The sequence below is a fragment of the Tursiops truncatus genome, chromosome 1 (genome assembly GCF_011762595.2).
Source record: "Tursiops truncatus isolate mTurTru1 chromosome 1, mTurTru1.mat.Y, whole genome shotgun sequence".
In the NCBI taxonomy this organism is placed as follows: domain Eukaryota; kingdom Metazoa; phylum Chordata; class Mammalia; order Artiodactyla; family Delphinidae; genus Tursiops; species Tursiops truncatus.
Genome location: NC_047034.1, coordinates 88,932,343 through 88,954,507, shown reverse-complemented (window position 1 = coordinate 88,954,507; position 22,165 = coordinate 88,932,343). Strand labels below are relative to the sequence as shown.

The window sequence follows — 22,165 nt, the reverse complement described above, 5'->3', positions numbered from 1 at the left end:
TGCTGCAAGATTGGACTAAGGTAGACTTGGAACATACAATGTAAGGTTTATGGGTGGTAACAAATATTCTAACAGTACTACTTTCCACCACAAACTCAGCTCTTCCTGGCCAAGTCACAGATTTGAACGATCATCAAAACCATTCAAAGGGTTTAGTTGTTTCTTTGTTTGAAGGAACTTGCCTTGAGTCTAACTGAAGTTAATGTTCAGTAAAAATCAGGGATCAGCAAACTATAACCCTCTGGCCGAATGAGGCCAGTTGCCTGCTTTTGTAAATAAAGTTTTATTGGAACACAGCCATGCCTACTCATTTACATATTATCTATGACTGTTTCTGCACTGTGACAGCAGAAATGAGTACCTGCAACTGAGATCACACAGCCCACTAAGCTAAAATACTATCTGGACTTCTACAAAAAAAAAAAGTTTGCCTATCCCTGGTATGAACCATATTTTCTCTCAATTTATTTGTTTAACTTGTTTCTTGAATAACAAATCTTGAATGAAATGGCCTTGACCACTCATGCGTGGGGAGGGGTCTGAGGCTGCATTATACATTTTTATTTTATTTTTTTATTTTAAATTTTTTATTTTTTTGGTACGCGGGCCTCTCACTGTTGTGGCCTCTCCCACTGCGGAGCACAGGCTCCGGACGCGCAGGCTCAGCGGCCACGGCTCACGGGCCCAGCCGCTCCGCGGCACACGGGATCTTCCCGGACCGGGGCACGAACCCGTGTCCCCTGCATCGGCAGGCGGACTCCCAACCACTGTGCCACCAGGGAAGCCCTGCGTTATACATTTTTAAAATAAATGCCCTCTTCCTATCAAAGGTTGCCTCTGGTGATAAGGGTTTGATAGCTCTTCCCTTTCTCCTACAGTGGCCCTTACTTCTTGCTCCACATGACTGGGACTCTAACTCCAAGCTATTAATCTAAATAGAAAAACTATAATCCCAATCAGAAGGTATATATTTAAACGTCTATCTGCTATTTTCTTTTTTAACTTTCAGAATCAGAGCATCTTCTTTGATCACATGTAATTCTTTCAAAAAGACTATCAAATATAAGATAATCTGAAAGTTGTTTAAATTTTAGAATATATAATACTCATGCTTAGTATGAATAAAAATAACTGTTGCCCAGAGAGCAAAAAAACATAATTATTATTTTTAACCCATAGCTTTAAGTCAAATCAGTATAAGGTTCCATAATTAATATTTTACAAAGGCCCTACTCACAGTTTATGATTCATTAGGCAAAGCTACATATAACTTTTCTTCACTAAAAACATTCTACATAAAAATCACATTACTAAGAAAAACAAGTATTAACACAAGTAATAATTATCATCTAAAAATAGACTGACTAAATATACATTGTTTTAGACTTTTGGAAGCATGAGATGTGCTTCTTCATAGCTGGTGATAAATAGAAAAGAAAGACACACCATCATTATTTTTGTCCAAACTCTTAAATGCCAATTTCATTTGTTTCTCATGGTCTTTAAGGTACTTCATAAATTCTTCAAAATCCAGCTTTCCATCTTTGTTGACATCACCAGTAGTAAAAATTTTCTACAAAAAAGAAAAAAATTAGAGATATTTTTATATGGGTTAAAAATACTAGATGTTTTGTACGTCAAGCAGATTGGCTGTTTTCCTATTAAGACTTGTATTTTATAAATCCCAAGATAGAAGACAAAATCTTGACCTAAATTTAAATGTTTAAAATAGTATTTTTCCCTTTAATTTCCAAAATTAAATAATCTTTTCCTAAAGATGATTCTTATAAAAAGCTGTCATATCAAACTGTCTATCTCTATTAAGAAAAATCATTCCTTTTGAGAAAGAAATAATATATTATTTCACACAAATATATGTATTGATATATACACACACATAATATATATATACATAATATATATGGGTACAATATATAAAATTGATAATACTATATATATAATTATATGAATACAATATATAAATTGATACTATATATATACATATATAATACTATATGTATTATACATACACATATGTACATGTATAATACTATATATTATATATACATATGTACATAATAAATATATACATAACACTATATATGGACACACATACATACACAAGATAAATGTATTACAGTAATCCCAGGTTGGGTTAACATATTTTTTCTAATCTTGTAATCCACCACAGTAACAGAATAAAAAAGAAAAGTCATGTGGTTACCTTAATAAATGCAGAAAAACATTTGATGGATTCAATATCATTTGTGACTAAAAACTCTGAGCAAACTAGGAATGGTGTTTCCTCAAACTAATAAAGGGTATCTACAAAGAATTCTAGCCTTTTTTGTTTAAACTAGTATGACTAGGATTCTCTTATCTGCAACCTAAATGCCATCAATTATTACTTACAGTTTTAAAAGCAAATACATTTGTAATGTCACTGAAAAATAATTATTGCTATTTAATTACTTTTACAAATTAGACTGAGGATGATTTTCATCTGGAAATTATTTTCTGATTACTCAACACATACACTGAGATTTGCATAATCCAAGAGAAAATGTCACAGCATTCTGGGGCCCCCTTTATGTACTGAAGTTTCATCTAAGAAGTTTATATCTCGGTCAATGAAAATAACAGTGAACAACTATCATTTTAGAAATTACAAGTTAAAGGACATCTCTAACGCTATCTTTGAACAGCCTGATTTTTTTACCCATATTTCATTAGCCTTTGTTACGGTAAATAAAGGTTCCCAGAGTTACAACTGTCTAATGACTCTGACTTCTGAGTTTTCTTGCCTATTCCTCTGTGGAAATAAAGACCAGTCAAAGGAGAAAAGGAAAGGCTGTTTATTCTGAGATTACTATAGCAAGGAAGTCAACCACTGTCACTTGTATTTTGGCTCAAAGGCAGGAAGAAGAGCGGGAAAGCTTTATAGTAGAAAAAAAAAGGTTTTGGGGTGTGCCCTGATTGGAGACTGTTGGCCTGGGAAAACTGTAGGTGGGCTAAAGCAAAAGTGGGGCATCCTGTGTGATTGGTTACGGGGGCATATTTGGCTTTTTCTGGTTGGTCCTAAGTTGGAAGCAGGGACAAAAATTGGGGAAAATGTCAGTTATCAATTAATTTCTGGCCATTTGGGGCTGATTGTTACACAAGTTATTGTTTAGCTTCCTGGACTGTCGCTAGAGATAGCATTCTGGCTTCCAGTAAGTCTTACAGCGGGTTGGCTTCCTGGATTTTTTATTATAAACAAGGGGTAGTTTTCTGGGTAGGCCTTAGGTCAAAGTTCAAAATTTTTTTAATTGAAATATAGTTGATATACAATATTAAGTTAGTTTCAGGTGTACTACATAGTGATTTGACATTTGCACACATTATGAAATTCAAAGTTCAATTTTAAATATGGTCTAACACTGTCTATTTGCATATTCAGTCTCTCACCTTTCACAGCAAAAAAACAAACCAAAACAAATATCATTCAAAAAATCTGGGGCCTTTAAAAATGCTTTGCCAAAGCCCTTCAGGGAGCGTGAGGCTTTTCAGGCCATGAGACACCTCATCTCTTTGCATGGCCTTGCAATAAACTAAACCTTTCTTTGCTCCAAGCTCTGATGTTTCAGTTTGTTTGGCCTCACTGTGCGTCAGGCACATGAACTTGCATTAACAATTTTGGCGAAGCCAGCCTAGGAGTCCGTGCCCATAGCAGGTCCACTCCAGCTTGGGGCAGCCCCTTCCCTGAGCCCCCAGCAACTGCCGGAGCCCATTTCCCTCTGGAGATCTCAGACGGACTGTCCCCAAGAGGTGCTGGCTGCCATGGCATGAGGCTGTTTGGAATCGACAAACATCTGGAGTTGAGGTCCACATTCAGCGTTGTTGGAGTTTCTGACAAGAAATTTGCTGTGGTCCTCTCTTTGCTCCTCTGTAGATTTTAGGAGGAAGGCGGAAGATGGCGGAAGAGTAAGACGCGGAGATCACCTTCCTCCCCACAGATACACCAGAAATACATCTACACGTGGAACAGCTCCTACAGAACACCTACTGAAGGCTGGCAGAAGACCTCAGACCTCCCAAAAGGCAAGAAACTCCCCACATACCTGGGTAGGGCAAAAGAAAAAAGAGACAAAAGAATAGGGACGGCACCTGCACCAGTGGGAGGGAGCTGTGAAAGAGGAAAAGTTTCCACACACTAGGAAGCCCCTTCACGGGCGGAGACTGCGGGAGGCGGAGGGGGGAGCTTCGAAGCCGCGGAGGAGTGCACAGCAACGGGTGCGCAGGGCAAAGCGGGGAGATTCCCGCACAGAGGATCGGTGCCGACCGGCACTCACCAGCCCGAGAGGCTTGTCTGCTCACCCGCCGGGGCGGGCGGGGCTGCGAGCTGAGGCTCTGAGGCTCGCGTTTCGGTTTCGGTTTCGGACGGAGCGCAGGAAGAGGACTGGGGTTGGCGGCTTGAACATAGCCTGAAGGGGTTAGTGCACCACAGCAAGCCGGGAGGGAGTCCGGGGAAAAGTCTGCTCCTGCCGAAGAGGCAGGAGACTTTTCCTTCCCTCTTTGTTTCCTGGGGCGTGAGGAGAGGGATTTAAGAACGCTGCTTAAAAGAACTCCAGAGACGGGCGCGAGCCGCGGCTAAAAGCGCGGACCCCAGAGACGGGCGCGAGCCGCGGCTGAAAGCGCGGACCCCAGAGACGGGCGCGAGCCGCGGGTGAAAGCGCGGAATCCAGAGACGGGCCCAAACCGCGGCTAAAAGCGCGGACCCCAGAGGCGAGCGGGAGACATTAAGGCTGCTGCTGCCGCCACCAAGGGGCCTGTGTGCGAGCACAGGTCACTCTCCACACCCCTCTTCCGCGGAGCCTGTGCAGCCCGCCACTGCCAGGTTCCCGGGATCCAGGGACAACTTCCCCGGGAGAACGCACGGCGCGCCTCAGGCTGGTGCAACATCACGCTGGCCTCTGCCACCGCAGGCCCGCCCCGCACCCCGTGCCCCTCCCTCCCCGCCGGCCTGAGTGCGCCAGAGCCCCCGAATCAGCGGCTCTTTTAACCCCATCCTGTCTGAGCAAAAAACAGACGCCCTCCAGCGACCTACACGCAGTGGCAGGGCCAAATCCAAAGCTGAGCCCTGGGAGCTGTGAGAACAAAGAAGAGAAAGGGAAATCTCTCCCAGCAGCCTCAGAAGCAGCGGATTAAAGCTCCACAATCAACTTGATATACCCTGCACCTGTGGAATACCTGAATAGACAACCAATCATCCCAAATTAAGGAAGTGGACTTTAGGAGCAAGATCTATGATTTTTTCCCTTTTCCTCTTTTTGTGAGTGTGTATGTGTATGCTTCTGTGTGAGATCTTGTCTGTACAGTCTTGCTTCCACCATTTGTCCTAGGGTTCTATCCGTCCATGTTTTTTTTTAATTTTTTTCTTAATAATTAATTTTAATAACGTTATTATACTTTACCTTCGTTCTTTCTTTCCTTCTTTCTTTCCTTCCTTCCTTCCCTCCTTTAGACAACGAATCATCCCAAATTGAGGAGGTGGTCTCTGACAGCAAGATTTATGATTTTTCCCCATTTACCTCTTTTAGTGAGGGTGTATGTGTATGCTTCTGTGTAAGATTTTGTCTGTATAGCTTTGCTTCCAACATTTGTCCTAAGGTTCTATCCGTCACTTTTTTTTTTTCTAAATAAGAATTTTTTAATTCAACAACTTTATTATACTTTATTTTATTTTTACTGTATCTTCTTCCTTTCTGTCTTTTTTCCTTCTTTCCCTCCTTCCTTCCTCCCTCCCTCCCTCCTTTCGTTCCTTCTTGCCTTCTTTCCTTCTTTGCTTCTTTCTTTCTTCCTTCCTTCCTTCCTACCCTCCTTTCCTTCTTTCTTTCCTCATACTTCTACTAATTCCCTCTACTTTTTCTCCCTTTTATCCTGAGCCGTGTGGATGAAAAGCTCTTGGTGCTCCAGCCAGGAGGCAGGGCTCTGCCTCTGAGGTAGGAGAGCCAACTTCAGGACACTGGTCAACAAGAGACCTCCCAGCTCCACATAATATCAAACGGCGAAAATCTCCCAGAGACCTCCATCTTAACACCAGCACCCAGCTTCACTCAACGACCAGCAAGCCACAGTGCTGGACAACCTATGGCAAACAACTAGCAAAACAGGAACACAACCCCACCCATTAGCAGAGAGGCTGCCTAAAATCATAATAAGGCCACAGACACCCCAAAACACACCACCAGACATGAACCTATCCACTAGAGAGACAAGATCCAGCCTCATCCACCACAACACAGGCACTAGTCCCGTCCACCAGGAAGCCTACACAACCCACTGAACCAACCTTAGCCACTGGAGACAGACATCAAAAACAGCAGGAACAACGAACCTGCAGCCTGCAAAAAGGAGACCCCAAACACAGTAAGATAACCAAAATGAGAAGACAGAAAAACACACAGCAGATAAAGGAGCAAGATAAAAATGCACCAGACCTAACAAATGAAGAGGAAATAGGCAGTCTACCTGAAAAAGAATTCAGAATAATGATAGTAAGGTTGATCCGAAATCTTGGAGATAGAATGGACAATAGAATGGACAAAATGCAAGAATCAGTTAACAAGGACCTACAAGAACTAAAGATGAAACAAGCAACGATGAACAACACAATAAATGAAATTAAAAGTACTCTAGATGGGATCAATAGCAGAATAACTGAGGCAGAAGAACGCATAAGTGACCTGGAAGATAAAATAGTGGAAATAACTACTGCAGAGCAGAATAAAGAAAAAAGAATGAAAAGAACTGAGGACAGTCTCAGAGACCTCTGGGACAACATTAAACGCACCAACATTCGAATTATAGGGGTTCCAGAAGAAGAAGAGAAAAAGAAAGGGACTGAGAAAATATTTGAAGAGATTATAGTTGAAAACTTCCCTAATATGGGAAAGGAAATAGTTAATCAAGTCCAGGAAGCACAGAGAGTCCCATACAGGATAAATCCAAGGAGAAATACGCCAAGACACATATTAATCAAACTGTCAAAAATTAAATACAAAGAAAGCATATTAAAAGCAGCAAGGGAAAAACAACAAATAACACATAAGGGAATCCCCATAAGGTTAACAGCTGATCTCTCAGCAGAAACCCTACAAGCCAGAAGGGAGTGGCAGGACACACTAAAAGTGATGAAGGAGAAAAACCTGCAGCCAAGACTACTCTACCCAGCAAGGATCTCATTCAGATTTGATGGAGAAATTAAAACCTTTACAGACAAGCAAAAGCTGAGAGAGTTCAGCACCACCAAACCAGCTTTACAACAACTGCTAAAGGATCTTCTCTAGGCAAGAAACACAAGAGAAGGAAAAGACCTATAATAACGAACCCAAAACAATTTAGAAAATGGGAATAGCAACATACATATCGATAATTACCTTAAATGTAAATGGACTAAATGCTCCCACCAAAAGACACAGATTAGCTGAATGGATACAAAAACAAGACCCATATATATGCTGTCTACAGGAGACCCACTTCAGACCTAGAGACACATACAGACTGAAAGTAAGGGGATGGAAAAAGATATTCCATGCAAATGGAAGCCAAAAGAAAGCTGGAGTAGCAATTCTCATATCAGACAAAATAGACTTTAAAATAAGGACTATTAAAAGAGACAAAGAAGGACACTACATAATGATCAAGGGATCGATCCAAGAAGAAGATATAACAATTGTAAATATTTATGCACCCAACATAGGAGCACCTCAATACATAAGGCAAATACTAACAGCCATAAAAGGGGAAATCGACAGTAACACATTCATAGTAGGGGACTTAAACACCCCACTTTCACCAATGGACAGATCATCCAAAATGAAAATAAATAAGGAAACACAAGCTTTAAATGATACGTTAAACAAGATGGACTTAATTGATATTTATAGGACACTCCATCCAAAAACAACAGAATACACATTTTTTTCAAGTGCTCATGGAACATTCTCCAGGATAGATCATATCTTAGGTCACAAATCAAGCCTTGGTAAATTTAAGAAAATTGAAATTGTATCAAGTATCTTTTCTGACCACAACGCCATGAGACTAGATATCAATTACAGGAAAAGATCTGTAAAAAATACAAACACATGGAGGCTAAACAATACACTACTTAATAATGAAGTGATCACTGAAGAAATCAAAGAGGAAATCAAAAAATACCTAGAAACAAATGACAATGGAGACACAACGACCCAAAACCTGTGGGATGCTGCAAAAGCAGTTCTAAGGGGGAAGTTTATAGCAATACAAGCCCACCTTAAGAAGCAGGAAACATCTCGAATAAACAACCTAACCTTGCACCTCAAGCAATTAGAGAAAGAAGAACAAAAAAACCCCAAAGCTAGCAGAAGGAAAGAAATCATAAAAATCAGATCAGAAATAAATGAAAAAGAAATGAAGGAAACAATAGCAAAGATCAATAAAACTAAAAGCTGGTTCTTTGAGAAGATAAACAAAATAGATAAACCACTAGCCAGACTCATCAAGAAAAAAAGGGAGAAGACTCAAATCAATAGAATTAGAAATGAAAAAGGAGAGGTAACAACTGACACTGCAGAAATAAAAGAGATCATGAGAGATTACTACAAGCAACTCTATGCCAATAATGGACAATCTGGAAGAAATGGACAAATTCTTAGAAATGCACAACCTGCCAAGACTGAATCAGGAAGAAATAGAAAATATGAACAGACCAATCACAAGCACTGAAATTGAAACTGTGATTAAAAATCTTCCAACAAAGAAAAGCCCAGGACCAGATGGCTTCACAGGCGAATTCTATCAAACATTTAGAGAAGAGCTAACACCTATCCTTCTCAAACTCTTCCAAAATATAGCAGAGGGAGGAACACTCCCAAACTCCTTCTACGAGGCCACCATCACCTTGATACCAAAACCAGACAAGGATGTCACAAAGAAAGAAAACTACAGGCCAATATCACTGATGAACATAGATGCAAAAATCCTCAACAAAATACTAGCAAACAGAATCCAACAGCACATTAAAAGGATCATACACAATAATCAAGTGGGGTTTATCCCAGGAATGCAAGGATTCTTCAATATACGCAAATCTATCAATGTGATAAACCATATTAACAAACGGAAGGAGAAAAGCCATATAATCATCTCAATAGATGCAGAGAAAGCTTTTGACAAAATTCAACACCGATTTATGATAAAAACCCTGCAGAAAGTAGGCATAGAGGGAACTTTCCTCAACATAATAAAGGCCATATATGACAAGCCCACAGCAAACATCATCCTCAATGGTGAAAAACTGAAAGCATTTCCACTAAGATCAGGAACAAGACAAGGTTGCCCACTCTCACCACTCTTATTCAACATAGTTTTGGAAGTTTTAGCCACAGCAATCAGAGAAGAAAAGGAAATAAAAGGAATCCAAATCGGAAAAGAAGAAGTAAAACTGTCACTGTTTGCAGATGACACGATCCTATACATAGAGAATCCTAAAGATGCTACCAGAAAACTACTAGAGCTAATCAATGAATTTGGTAAAGTGGCAGGATACAAAATTAATGCACAGAAATCTCTGGCATTCCTATATACTAATGATGAAAAATCTGAAAGTGAAATCAAGAAAACACTCCCATTTACCATTGCAACAAAAAGAATAAAATATCTAGGAATAAACCTACCTAAGGAGACAAAAGACCTGTATGCAGAAAATTATAAGACACTGATGAAAGAAATTAAAGATGATACAAATAGAGGGAGAGATATACCATGTTCTTGGATTGGAAGAATCAACATTGTGAAAATGACTCTACTACCCAAAGCAATCTATAGATTCAATGCAATCCCTATCAAACTACCACTGGCATTTTTCACAGAACTAGAACAAAAAATTTTGCAATTTGTATGGAAACACAAAAGACCCCGAATAGCCAAAGCAATCTTGAGAACGAAAGAAGGAACTGGAGGAATCAGGCTCCCTGACTTCAGACTATACTACAAAGCTACAGTTATCAAGACGGTATGGTACTGGCACAAAAACAGAAAGATAGATCAATGGAACAGGATAGAAAGCCCAGAGATAAACCCATGCACATATGGACACCTTATCTTTGATAAAGGTGGCAGTAATGTACAGTGGAGAAAGGACAGCCTCTTCAACAAGTGGTTGTGGGAAAACTGGACAGGTACATGTAAAAGTATGAGATTAGATCACTCCCTAACACCGTACACAAAAATAAGCTCAAAATGGATTAAAGACCTAAATGTAAGGCCAGAAACTATCAAACTCTTAGAGGAAAACATAGGCAGAACACTCTATGACATAAATCACAGCAAGATCCTTTCTGACCCACCTCCTAGACAAATGGAAATAAAACCAAAAATAAACAAATGGGACCTAATGAAACTTCAAAGCTTTTGCACAGCAAAGGAAACCATAAACAAGACCAAAAGACAACCCTCAGAATGGGAGAAAATATTTGCAAATGAAGCAACCGACAAAGGATTAATCTCCAAAATTTACAAGCAGCTCATGCAGCTCAATAACAAGAAAACAAACAACCCAATCCAAAAATGGGCAGAAGACCTAAATAGACATTTCTCCAAAGAAGATATACAGACTGCCAACAAACACATGAAAGAATGCTCAACATTATTAATCATTAGAGAAATGCAAATCAAAACTACAATGAGATATCATCTCACACCAGTCAGAATGGCCATCATCGAAAAATCTAGAAACAATAAATGCTGGAGAGGGTGTGGAGAAAAGGGAACACTCTTGCACTGCTGGTGGGAATGTGAATTGGTTCAGCCACTGTGGAGAACAGTATGGAGGTTCCTTAAAAAACTACAAATAGAACTACCATATGACCCAGCAATCCCACTACTGGGCATATACCCTGAGAAAACCGAAATTCAAAAAGAGTCATGTACCAAAATGTTCATTGCAGCTCTATTTACAATAGCCCAGAGATGGAAACAACCTAAGTGCCCACCATCGGATGAATGGATAAAGAAGATGTGGCACATATATACAATGGAATATTACTCAGCCATAAAAAGAAATGAAATTGAGCTATTTGTAATGAGGTGGATAGACCTAGAGTCTGTCATACAGAGTGAAGTAAGTCAGAAAGAAAAAGACAAATACCGTATGCTAACACATATATATGGAATTTAAGAAAAAAAAAATGTCATGAAGAACCTAGGGGTAAGGCAGCAATAAAGACGCAGACCTCCTAGAGAACGGACTTGAGGTTATGGGGAGGGGGAAGGGTGAGCTGTGACAGGGCGAGAGAGAGTCACGGACATATACACACTAACAAACGTAGTAACGTAGATAGCTAGTGGGAAGCAGCCGCATGGCACAGGGATATTGGCTCGGTGCTTTGTGACAGCCTGGAGGGGTGGGATAGGGAGGGTGGGATGGAGGGAGACGCAAGAGGGAAGAGATATGGGAACATATGTATATGTATAACTGGTTCACTTTGTTATAAAGCAGAAACTAACACACCATTGTAAAGCAATTGTATCCCAATAAAGATGTAAAAAAAAAAAATCTGTTATCAGAATAAAAAGTTGTATCTTTTCTTTCTTAGCAGTATGTAAGTACCATTTCTATATTTAAAAAATCAATTGAATTCTCAATCTATATAAATAAACTTCTACTACGGAATCTGGAGACATGGGGGTGAAAACTCACATCAAAACTTCCTAGAGATGTCACCATCACCTGAGGAAAAGCCACATCAGTTTCCCTGAAATATACGGTTCTATGTGGCTGGTGCAGAGACTGCCAGAGTTTTGATATGTGAGACATCATCAGTCATAAAAAGCCTTTATATGGCTCACACCACCTCTTACCAAAAACAAAAGACAAATATGCAAAAAAATTTGTTTTGATAAAGAAGAAATGTGTTTTAAAGCGTTAAACTTGTTTATGGCATAACCCTGAATTTCTTATGAAAGGTTAGTTTGTATCAAATAAACAAATATCAATACAAGTCACATGTGAAAATCTAAGTACAAGAGTAGCTTTAAAAAAGCATGAAGGACGTTTAGGTTTAAAAGGAAAAACACAATTTAAAAATCCAAGTAAACTTTACAGAGATAATATTTTGGACTGGTCTGGTCCATGGACAACATCCAGTCCAGGCCTCTGATGTTACAAATGAGGAAACCAGGACACAGTGCTTGGCATATAGAACGTGCTCAAAATACAAATGATCAATGACTAAGTGAATGACAAAATAAAGACTCCCAAAGTTCACATGGCTAATAGGAAGAGTTTTACCAAATCTTAACACGACAGAACTCATTTGACAGTTTTTTGAGCATGAAGTGCCAATTATCTTAAATGAATTTGCCAGTCTTTAACTCTCATGGATCTCCATCTATTGGGTTAAACATCCAAAGAGCAAAGATCACTGGAAAGTAATAATTATACTCAATAATAACTTCTGAACAGAAGATAACTTGGAAATACACTGATAGAAATATGCATTAGGCACGGCATACTGAGAAGGATCCTCCCATCTAGGTTGCTGGGGAAAAGATTTGCAAAGGAAAAAATGCCCAAGCTCATTCTTCAAAAGTCTGATGATAGGGCTTCCCTGGTGACGCAGTGGTTGAGAGTCCGCCTGCCGATGAAGGGGACACGGGTTCGTGCCCCGGTCAGGGAGGATCCCGCATGCCGCGGAGCGGCTGGGCCCGTTAGCCATGGCCGCTGAGCCTGCGCGTCCGGAGCCTGTTGCTCCGCAATGGGAGAGGCCACAACAGTGAGAGGCCCGCGTACCGCAAAAAAAAAAAAAAAGTCTGATGATAAAGGCACCTTATGAGGAAACATCAGCATGGGAGAAACCCCAAGAGTACAAGCCACTCAGACTGATTGCCCTCCTTCCAAGAACAGAAACCAAAATACACTATTAGAGAATTTCCAACTACCACACAACTCCCAAAACACACAGTGATTATGCCAGTTCCCTAAAGTGGGAAGAGAGCATCTTTGGCCTAAATGCACATCTAGGCTACTATTAACAGGTGAGTACACTGAACAAGGTGACTCCAAAAACAAGGTTGCAGCCAACATCTTGAGAGCAATTTGAATTTAGAAGTGTTATTAGAGCCAGGGAGAAAATTGAGAAAAATGCTTGAGAGGAGTATTAGTAACGTTGTTATTCTTCATACAGTAACGCTGGTAACAGACCTGAAAACTATAGTGGGGCCCAGCATCAAGCTTGGGAACGTGTAAATTTGGCTTTACCCTTCTCTGCCCAAGGCCCCTCCAGAATTCTCAGACCCAACATCTCTCTGACCACAGCCCTACTGAAGCCCACCTTCCCTTCGTCCTGAATGACCCCTACGTCCTGCAGGCCTTCCTGAAGTTCAAGGATGTCCAGGGTCCCATCTTCATTATGGTCTAGGTATGAAAACAGTTCTTCATCGAAGGCGTCCATCTGGGATGTCTCTGGCGGCAGAGGTGCTTCGGGTGGTCCACGCTGTGACCCCCGTTAGTCTCCCCGAGGTGGAAGTGAGAGGGAGGATGGTGATCTCTGCCCCCCACAGGCCGAGTTGGAAAAGACCTAAGGTAGCAGCTGCCTCTCTGCTACCAAAGCCAAAGCCCCTGGGCCAGGTACAGAACGGAAAGGGGACGGTTCATCGCCACGGCTCCAGAGCAGAAGCATGAGATGCGCTGGGAGCCTCGGAGGGGTTGGTGCTGGAGGCCAGGCCTGGAGTGTGAGGCCATGGAGTTCCGGCCTCACTCCCAGATCAGCCAATCAGACTCCATGTTTCCCACCTCACTCCAGGAGGAGCCTTGTCTCCAGAAGCTTCCTGAGAGACCTCCACACAGGTCTGTCTCTAAAGGTAGAACTTCTTTTTAGAGAAAAGCGGGTAGGGGAGTTTTGAGACATGGACTGTGGGGCCATAATGACTGGTGGTGTTGGTCCAACATTTTTTTGTTTTTTAAGTTGTCTGGTCACACCTAAGACTTCTTCTTCTAAGGTTAAGGCACTTGGGAATTATTGTAATGAAGCTTGGGACCAGAATGAAAATCTGACCATGTGGGCCTTTCCTTCTGTGATCCTCTCCCCCAGTTCCTTATCTTCACTCAGTATCTGCAGTGGCTCCAGAGCAAGGCTGCTGAACAGGAGTCCCATCCCCATCTGCACAGATTCCGGCAGCACACTTGGGAGGATAATCTCAAAACGGGCAGAAGTTAAGTCAACTGGGGTCCAGGAGATACTCATAAACAATGTTTATGGCGTCTTCTTAATCGCCACTTTCCGTAACCACTGAGAGCTCTGGCTTCCCTATACACATACCTGTTGGTCCCTCATCAGGCGCCACTGGAAATGTGGAAGTGTAGTTTCACAGTCAAAATTCCACTTTTTACATAAGTTACTTTTAAAAATATGGAGTACTCTTTAAAAACTTGAATGTTAAAATTCATATGGAGTAACAAGAACTCTCATGCTGGTGGGAATGCAAAATGGTACACTTTAGAAGACAGCTTGGCAATTTCTTACAAAACTAAACACACTTTTACCATATAATCCAGCAATCATGCTCCTTGGTATCTACCCAAAGGAGCTGAAAATGTAGGTGCACATGAAAATCTAAACACAAATGTTTGTAGGAGCTTTATTCATAATTGCCAAAACTGGAAGCAACCAAGATGTAGGTGAACGGGTAAGTAAACTGTGGTACATCCAGACAACGGACTATTATTCAGTGCGAGAAAGAAAAAAGCTATCAAGCCATGAAAAGACATGGAGAAATCTTAAGTGCATATTACTAAGTGAAAGAAGCCAACCTGAAAAGGTTACATACTGTATGATTCTAGCAATATCATATTCTGGAAAAGGCAAAACTATAGAGACATTAAAAAGATCAGCGGTTGCCAGACAGTTGGAGAAATGGGTGGAAGGATGAATAGGCAGAGCAGAGAGGATTTTTAGTGCAGTGAAAAATACCCTGTATGATTCTGTAAAGATGGATACACGTCATCATACATTTGTCCAAACCGATAGAATATACAACACCTAAGGTAAACTATGGACTTGGGGTGATATGTCAATGTAGGTTCATCAACTGTAACAAATGTTACCACTCGGTGTCAGATGTTGATCATGGGGGAGGCTATGCATGCGTGGGGGCAGGTGAGATATGGTTAATCTCTAGACCTTCCTCTTAATTTTGCTGTGAACATAAAACTGTTCCCCCAAAATAAAATTTTTTTAATTCATAAAGATAATCTAATCAAGCCGTTATCTGTCAGTTTTTGCTCTATTTACTCATCATGTCAAGTACGGAAAACACAAAGAGGACCATCCCATGTCCTTGAACTACCCATGTGTTTGCCAGGAAGAGATTATGCCATGGTTAGTCATAAGTACTACTGCAAGCTTCGCAATAAACGTTTCTCCCCAGAGCTGTTGAGCAGTGGCAAACATCTAATGTTGTTTCACAAGGTGTGCTGTGGCCCAATCAACAAGGAATTCTCCAACAAAAGAGAATTTTACAGTCCACAGGGAATGATCCTTCCCTGGGCATTGCAGAGAATGCAAGTAGTCACAAAGAGTCATAGAAGACAGACATCCAGGCAGGCACAAGAGTCTTAAGACCAAGTAGAAAAGATAGAAGTCACAGCCAGACTTCTGAATAAAGAAAACAGACTAACAGCATTTTATATAACTGATAGAAGAGAGCAAAACATAGACTTGATCATCTCATCATTTTATTGCCTTAATTCTAAATCCAGATGTTTTTTTTTGGGTTCTACACTATTCTGAAGTCTTCCAAGCCTAAATTGAACCAAAATAAGCATACTTCCAGCTAAAACTGCTGACTCTTCATCATCAGTTTATTTTTCTGATTTCCATTTCAGTAAATTAAAATTCAGATTATTTCTTCTGCTCTTTGATGTTCTGAAATTTTTTTCCTCAGAGTACCTCAAGTGACATCCAAACATTGGGATTGCCTTTTAAAATGTTCTAACGTGGCCTTTGATGAAAAACAATGAGGAGGGGGAGGCAAAGAGGGAGGAGGGAGGAAACGATGGAAAATAATGCAAAAAGCAGACAGGATTACTAGATTCTTATGGGAAAATTAGTAATAACTACTGTATCTCCTTGTTCCTCATACTATCTTCTACTCTCAATTCCTGAGTCACAGGAGAACTTAATGTGAATTTTATCTCTTCTAAAACACTAATTTCATAAAGAGGAGATTTAGAAACACATGGAAAACCAGGGTCACTCATATCAGAAGAAACCATAGTGAGTTCGCCTCTAGCTGGTTCTTAATTTTGTCTCAGAACTTGCCTTGATGTCTTTTCCCTTCCCTGTATACTTTTGGAACACTTAGTAACAATTAGTTATTGTATTCCTTATTATGTTCCACATTCTTTCCATTTAAGGCCTAAAGGAACTTAAATAGAAATTTGCTCTCTTCTACTTGCCAAATTCGTTACAAAAGCTTGGCAACATGGAGATGAGATCAAGTCAGACGGAAATTTATAGAGATTTCACTTTAGGCTGAGTATTTGTTTTAGATGCAAATTATCTTGAAACCTTCCCTTGAAGAATCACCCCATAGTTCTCATTTCTAGATACTCCAGTGGGTAATCTCCCCAATCCTTGACATTATACAAACCCTTGACCTATGCCTCTGAAATTCTCCCCCATAAAGACTGACCATGTAACCCTAATTCCAAGTATGTGATTGGCTACTGTCACCCAGGCTCCCCTCCACACCCTCTCTTCCTCCTGTTTTTGCACAGCCACCAGAGTGATCTTCCTAAGTCATAAGTCTGCCTGTGTCCCCTCTTGCTTAAAATCTCCCAAGTGCTCCCATCACTCAATTGATAAAAGTCCAAACCACCTGGCAGGTCCTCAATGCCTTTCATGATCTGGCCCTTGCCTGGCCCTGACATGACACTATTCCTCAAGAAGGCCAACTGGTCACTCGGTGGAAAGTCAGTTATATTGGGTGCCTCCTGTGGTGTAAGGGGCACTGGGTCTTCCTCAGAGGAAGGTAGGGGTTTCCCTTTCCTGCCCACAAAGGTTCAGATAGCACCACTATCTGGGGGCTTGTGGAATGCCTGATCCACAGGCGTGAAATCCCTACAGAACACAGCATCTGACCAGGGGATCCCGTCATAGTGTAAGAGGTGTGCACCTGGGCCCGAGACCACTGGATCCACTGGCCATTTCACACCCCACACCATCAGGAAGCAGCCAACCTCACAGAATGCTGCAATGTCCTACTGAAAGCACAGCCGAAGCACCACCTAGGAGACAATATTTGGCAAAAATGGGTTGCCACCCTTCGGGATACCATTATGTACACTAAATCAGAGACCTACCATGTAGCTCTGTGCCCCCAAAAGGAAGAACACATGAGTCCAGGAACTAAGAGGTGGAAGCAGGAGTGGTCCCACTTACTATCACTCCCAATGACCCAATGGGAACTTTTTGCTTCCCATCCCCACAACTCTGGGCTCTGCAGTGTTAGCTTCTGGTCCCCAAGCAGGATAGATACACTCCTGTCAGGGAACACAATGAGGGTCCCACTGAACTACAAGCTATAGCTTCCACCTGGACATTTGTAACTCCTTGTGTCCAGGGACCAACAGGCAAGAAAAGAAGTCACCCTCTTAGTAGGTGTAAATTGGCCCTGATCAGCAGGAAGCAGGGCTGCTTCTACACCACCGAGACAGAGAGGAATACTTACGGAACTCAGATGATCCATGTGGACTCCAGGGATGCCCAGTTATAACTTTGAATGGGCACATGCAGCAACATTGGCCTGAGAAACTCAGATACTGCAGAAAGGAAAGTTTAGGTCACACAACCAGGTAAGTCACAAAGATCTGCAGAGATTCTAGCTGAATGTGAGTGGAATTTAAAATAGATAGTCAAGAAGGGAAATCATGAGTACCAGTTGTGACCAAGTGAAGCAACGGGGACCGTAGTTTGTCCCACTGTCCTCCCTGAGGAAGAGAGGCTGAGTACGATAAGGGAGCACTCCCCAAACCTATGCTGAGAAGCACATCTGTGGGTGCCATGGAGTGGCCTGTGGAGGCCAGGTCAGATCACTCTACAGGCGAACACTCCTGTTTCCTCTCCCTTACCCTTCTTTTGCACACTCAATCCCATCGTGGTTTCTGCTCCTAGGAGAACCAGAAATGACGCAGTTAGCACCAGCAGTAGCCCAAGACAAGAGGTAAGAACATGGGGTTTGGGAACTGGCTCATTCACTGCCCAGCAGGCAAAGAGCCCGGAGTGGAACATGGGGGAAGGATGATGCTTTGTACAAGGTGGGAGCCCAAAGCTGAAGATTTCCCAGCGGTGACCTGGGAAAACAACCTGTTTAAGGGGAACACCTGGCTAGTGCAATGACTCAGGCATTTGTAAAATATGGGGGGAACCATGCTATAAGGGTAGGCAAGAAAGCATAATGATGAAAGGAGCAATTCACCGAGAAGCTAAAACAATGCTAAATTTGAATACACCAGCAGTATAGTCCATTATATAGTCTGTTTTTAAAATAAAAGGGAAAATCAACAGAATTATAAAGGAAAGTTAGCAAATGTGCAATTATAGAGGAAATTTTGACAGTAGTAACAGTTTTAGATAATTTAAAGGCTAACTGATTGCTTATTAGGTACCATGAATTATTCTAAATACTTTACGTATTTTAATTCATCTATTCACAATAACCCTATGAGATAAGTACTCATGTTACCTCTGTCACAGATGAGAAAACTGAAGCTAAAAAGATATTTTTAATGGCCCAAAGTTAACTAGTAAGTAGCAGAACCAAGATTTAAACCCAGGTGGTTTGACTAGATTTTTCTTACAAGCTCATCTATGTATGTAAAAAGATGTTTATCTGGAAAAACTATAGAATCAATAAAAAGATCAGTGGTTGGGGATGTGGGAATGAATAGGCAGAGCACAGAGGACTTTTAGGGCAGTAATAATACTCTATATGATATTATAATAATGGATACATGTCATTATACATTTGTCCAAACCCATAGAACATACAACACCAAGAGTGAAACCTAAGGTAAACTATGGACTTAAAGTGATAATGAGGTGTCAATGTAGGTTCACCTTTGGTAAAAAATGTACCATTCTGATGAATGATGTTGACAATGGGGGCGACTATGTATGTGATGTTTAGAGGCAGAGGGTGTATGGGTAGGTAATCTCTGTACCTTCCTCTCAATTCTGTTGTAAACAAAAAACTGCTCTAAGAAAATAGTCTTTTATATATTTATCTTATTTTATCCAACATTTCTAGGTATCTAGCAACAGGAGAATTTTTGGTTTTCTTGTCCTACATATGCTGGAAATAAAAGCACTAACAACTGCTTTACAGTTAAGGTTTTTTTTCTTTTAATTATTTCAAATGAGCCACTGTCTTGTTTAGGGTATTTCAAATCACAGCCTTAAATCTTTTTGTACCACTGTGCTTAGATCACTGAGACATGACCCTCATCTTCAAGATGTTTGGTCTTAGTGGAGGGCACAGTCAATAAATAAAAATAGTACCTTTTGAAAATTATAGCAGTAGTGATACAGGAGACAAAGATCTACAAATAGTAGGGTGAGACCAACTCTTCTATAGGGGGTGGTCCAGAAAAGCTCATCACAGAGGAGGTGATATTTATTAAAAAAAAAAACAAACTCTATTTTTTCCTAATCATAAAAATAATAATGCATGATCATTTTAAAAAATTGAAATAATACAAAAATTGTGAAGAAAAAAGTAACAAGGTAATTTAACTCCTACCATCCAGAAGTAATTATTATTAACATTTAATTGAAGAATATACCCATCAAAAAAGAGTGCTGGGAATAGTTAATAATATCTGGCATGAGCACAGAGTGATACTATGTATATGTATGTAGGTATAAAATATATTTTATGTATATGTATAGAATACATATATTGTGTGTGTGACAAATATACACCATCCTGTTCTATATGTTTGCATACACACAGTTTTATACAACTTATTTTATAATTTGTTCTTATATAAATTTTGGAAAATTAAAGACATTTTTTATTCCTGAGTTCCTCTTTCTTTTTATTAATCAGTCTTGCCAGAGATTTGTCTATTTTATTCATATTTTCAAAGAACCAACCAAAAAAGCATATAGTTGGAAATTTAAAGCACACAAATAATTCATGGGTCAAAGATGAAATCATATTGGAAATTAGAAAATACTTAGAACTAAATTACAACAAAAGTACAAACTTACGGGATGCAACTAAAGAAGTGATTAAAGTGATATTGTAGCTCAAAATTAATAAATCAAGCATTTATTAATAACTCAAGAAATTAGAAAAGGGACAAATGAGTAAATCCAAAGAAAGTAGAAGGAAATAAACAAAAGTTAATGGAAGAAAATTTTAAAAATGGAGACAATCTTCAAAAAGTACCAAAAGTTGGCTCTTTCAGTGTATGAATAAAAAAGACAAAGGTTGAAAGGGAAAAAAAAAAGGTTGGCAAGAAAAAAAGATTTGGCAAGATTGAAGAGGAAACAGGGGTGGGGGGGGAGATATCAGGAATAAAACAGAGAACATAACTACAGAACAGTCAGAACTTTTTAAAAATCACAAGTGAATATAAATATTATGAGCCTTGGACAGAAAGTGCAGTTTCCTAAAAGTTGTAACTTACTAAATCTGACTCAAGAAGAAATAGTAACCTGAAGAGGCCTGTAACTACTAAAGACATTGAATGAGTAGCTTAAAATATAACTACTATAAAAAGTTTTTGGCTCTTATAGCTTAATAGCACTTTACTCTTGGGATAGGGAATGCCAAAGTGTCCTCCTACGTTTCAGTGGGGTTGGAGAGGTTCCAAATATCTCTGCTGATAGGGGCTGCACTTCAGGGACACAATTAAAATGACTCAGAGAAGCTGAAATTGCTCGTAGGATGGGCCAACCCTTCAGGTCAACTTATGTACTTAGGGCATTAAGAATGTCTTAAACAATGGAATGTTGCCTCTCCTCCTCAACAGGAGGTTGGGGGAAACATACCACTGGTTTTCAAACAGTTTTGAAACAGTAGACAAACTAGCTGGTGTAAGAAAGTAGCTTCGAAGAGATACAAAATGTGAGACATTTTACAGAACTTGGGGCTCACTGAAGTGTGAGAGCTAAAAAAAAAGAAAAAAGAAAAAAAGTGGCTAAATTTTTGCATAGGCTTAAAAAGCCCTGGGATGCATTCAGACCAAAAGTACTGGGCACAGGATTTTTAATTCTCAGAGTGAGTCAGAGGGTCCACTGCCCTAATTTTTCTGTAAAAGTACCGGTAGCCTTTCAGATCCTGATGCGCATCCGTTCCGGGGTACCTGGCCCCATTCCCGAGCTTCTGAACCCACTCGCGGGTTGGAAGCCACACTTCCAGTTACTTCCTGCAGAGCCGCGGGCAGCCGCCCTCCGTCCTGGAAGCGCCCAGAGTCCCCGCAGCCCTTCCGGCCCTCAGGCCCCGCAGCGACCCACCTCCTCGGCGTCCTGGCCCAGGGGGATGCCCAGGCTCTTGAGCCCCTCCTGCAGCTCGCAGATGTCCACCACGCCGTCCCCGTTGCGGTCCAGCTTGTGGAAGAGGGTCTCGTAGCGCGTCGGAGGCTCCGCGTCCTGGCAGGCCGCCGCAGGCAGCACGACGCCCCGCAGCCAGCGCAGCATGGTCCCGGAGGCGCGGGCCGGCCCAGCCGAGGGAAGCCAGGGAGGCCGAAGGCTGCTTGGGCGCGAGGCCTGGCTGTAAGGGGCGCGAGGCCTGGCTGTAAGGGGCCCGCGGCCTGGCTGTAAGGGACCCGCGGCGCACAAGCTGAAAAGAGCCAAGTCCCCACCCGAGCTCGGCTCGGTGCACGGAGAGTGGCCGCTCCCGCTGCTGCCTGGGGAGGAGCTCGCCCGGCGCCGGCCTCCCCGATAGGCGCGGGGGACGGGCTAGGCACTGCCTTGAGCGGGCAGGAAGTAAAAGGGTTGCAGGGTGCGGCCCGGGAGGGGCTGTGGGACCTGGGAGGTAAGCTCTGCGGCGTCCCTACTGGAGCTGTCAGGGGTGCGGCCCGAGGAGCCAGTCCCGGGAGGTTGTGGGATTCTGCATCAGGGTATTAAAG

The 22,165-nt window shown here is 41.3% G+C and overlaps 1 protein-coding gene across 2 annotated transcripts in view; it reads right to left on the bottom strand.

Moving 5' to 3' along the window:
* SLC25A24 (solute carrier family 25 member 24) overlaps nt 1–21,879 on the bottom strand; it is a 59,050-nt gene extending 37,171 nt beyond the window's left edge. Inside the window, exons 1-2 of one of the 2 annotated variants that reach the window (XM_019919785.3) lie at nt 21,552–21,879; nt 1,447–1,573 (exon numbers count right to left, since the gene is read on the bottom strand). In XM_019919785.3, the coding sequence (XP_019775344.1) occupies nt 1,447–1,573; nt 21,552–21,734 (310 nt within the window). In that variant the 5' untranslated portion in view covers nt 21,735–21,879. Of the gene's footprint in view, nt 1–1,446; nt 1,574–17,757; nt 17,855–21,551 lie in introns of those variants that run through there. The other variant, XM_019919786.3, reaches the window with a different exon arrangement.
* Nucleotides 21,880–22,165: the final 286 nt, after the last annotated feature.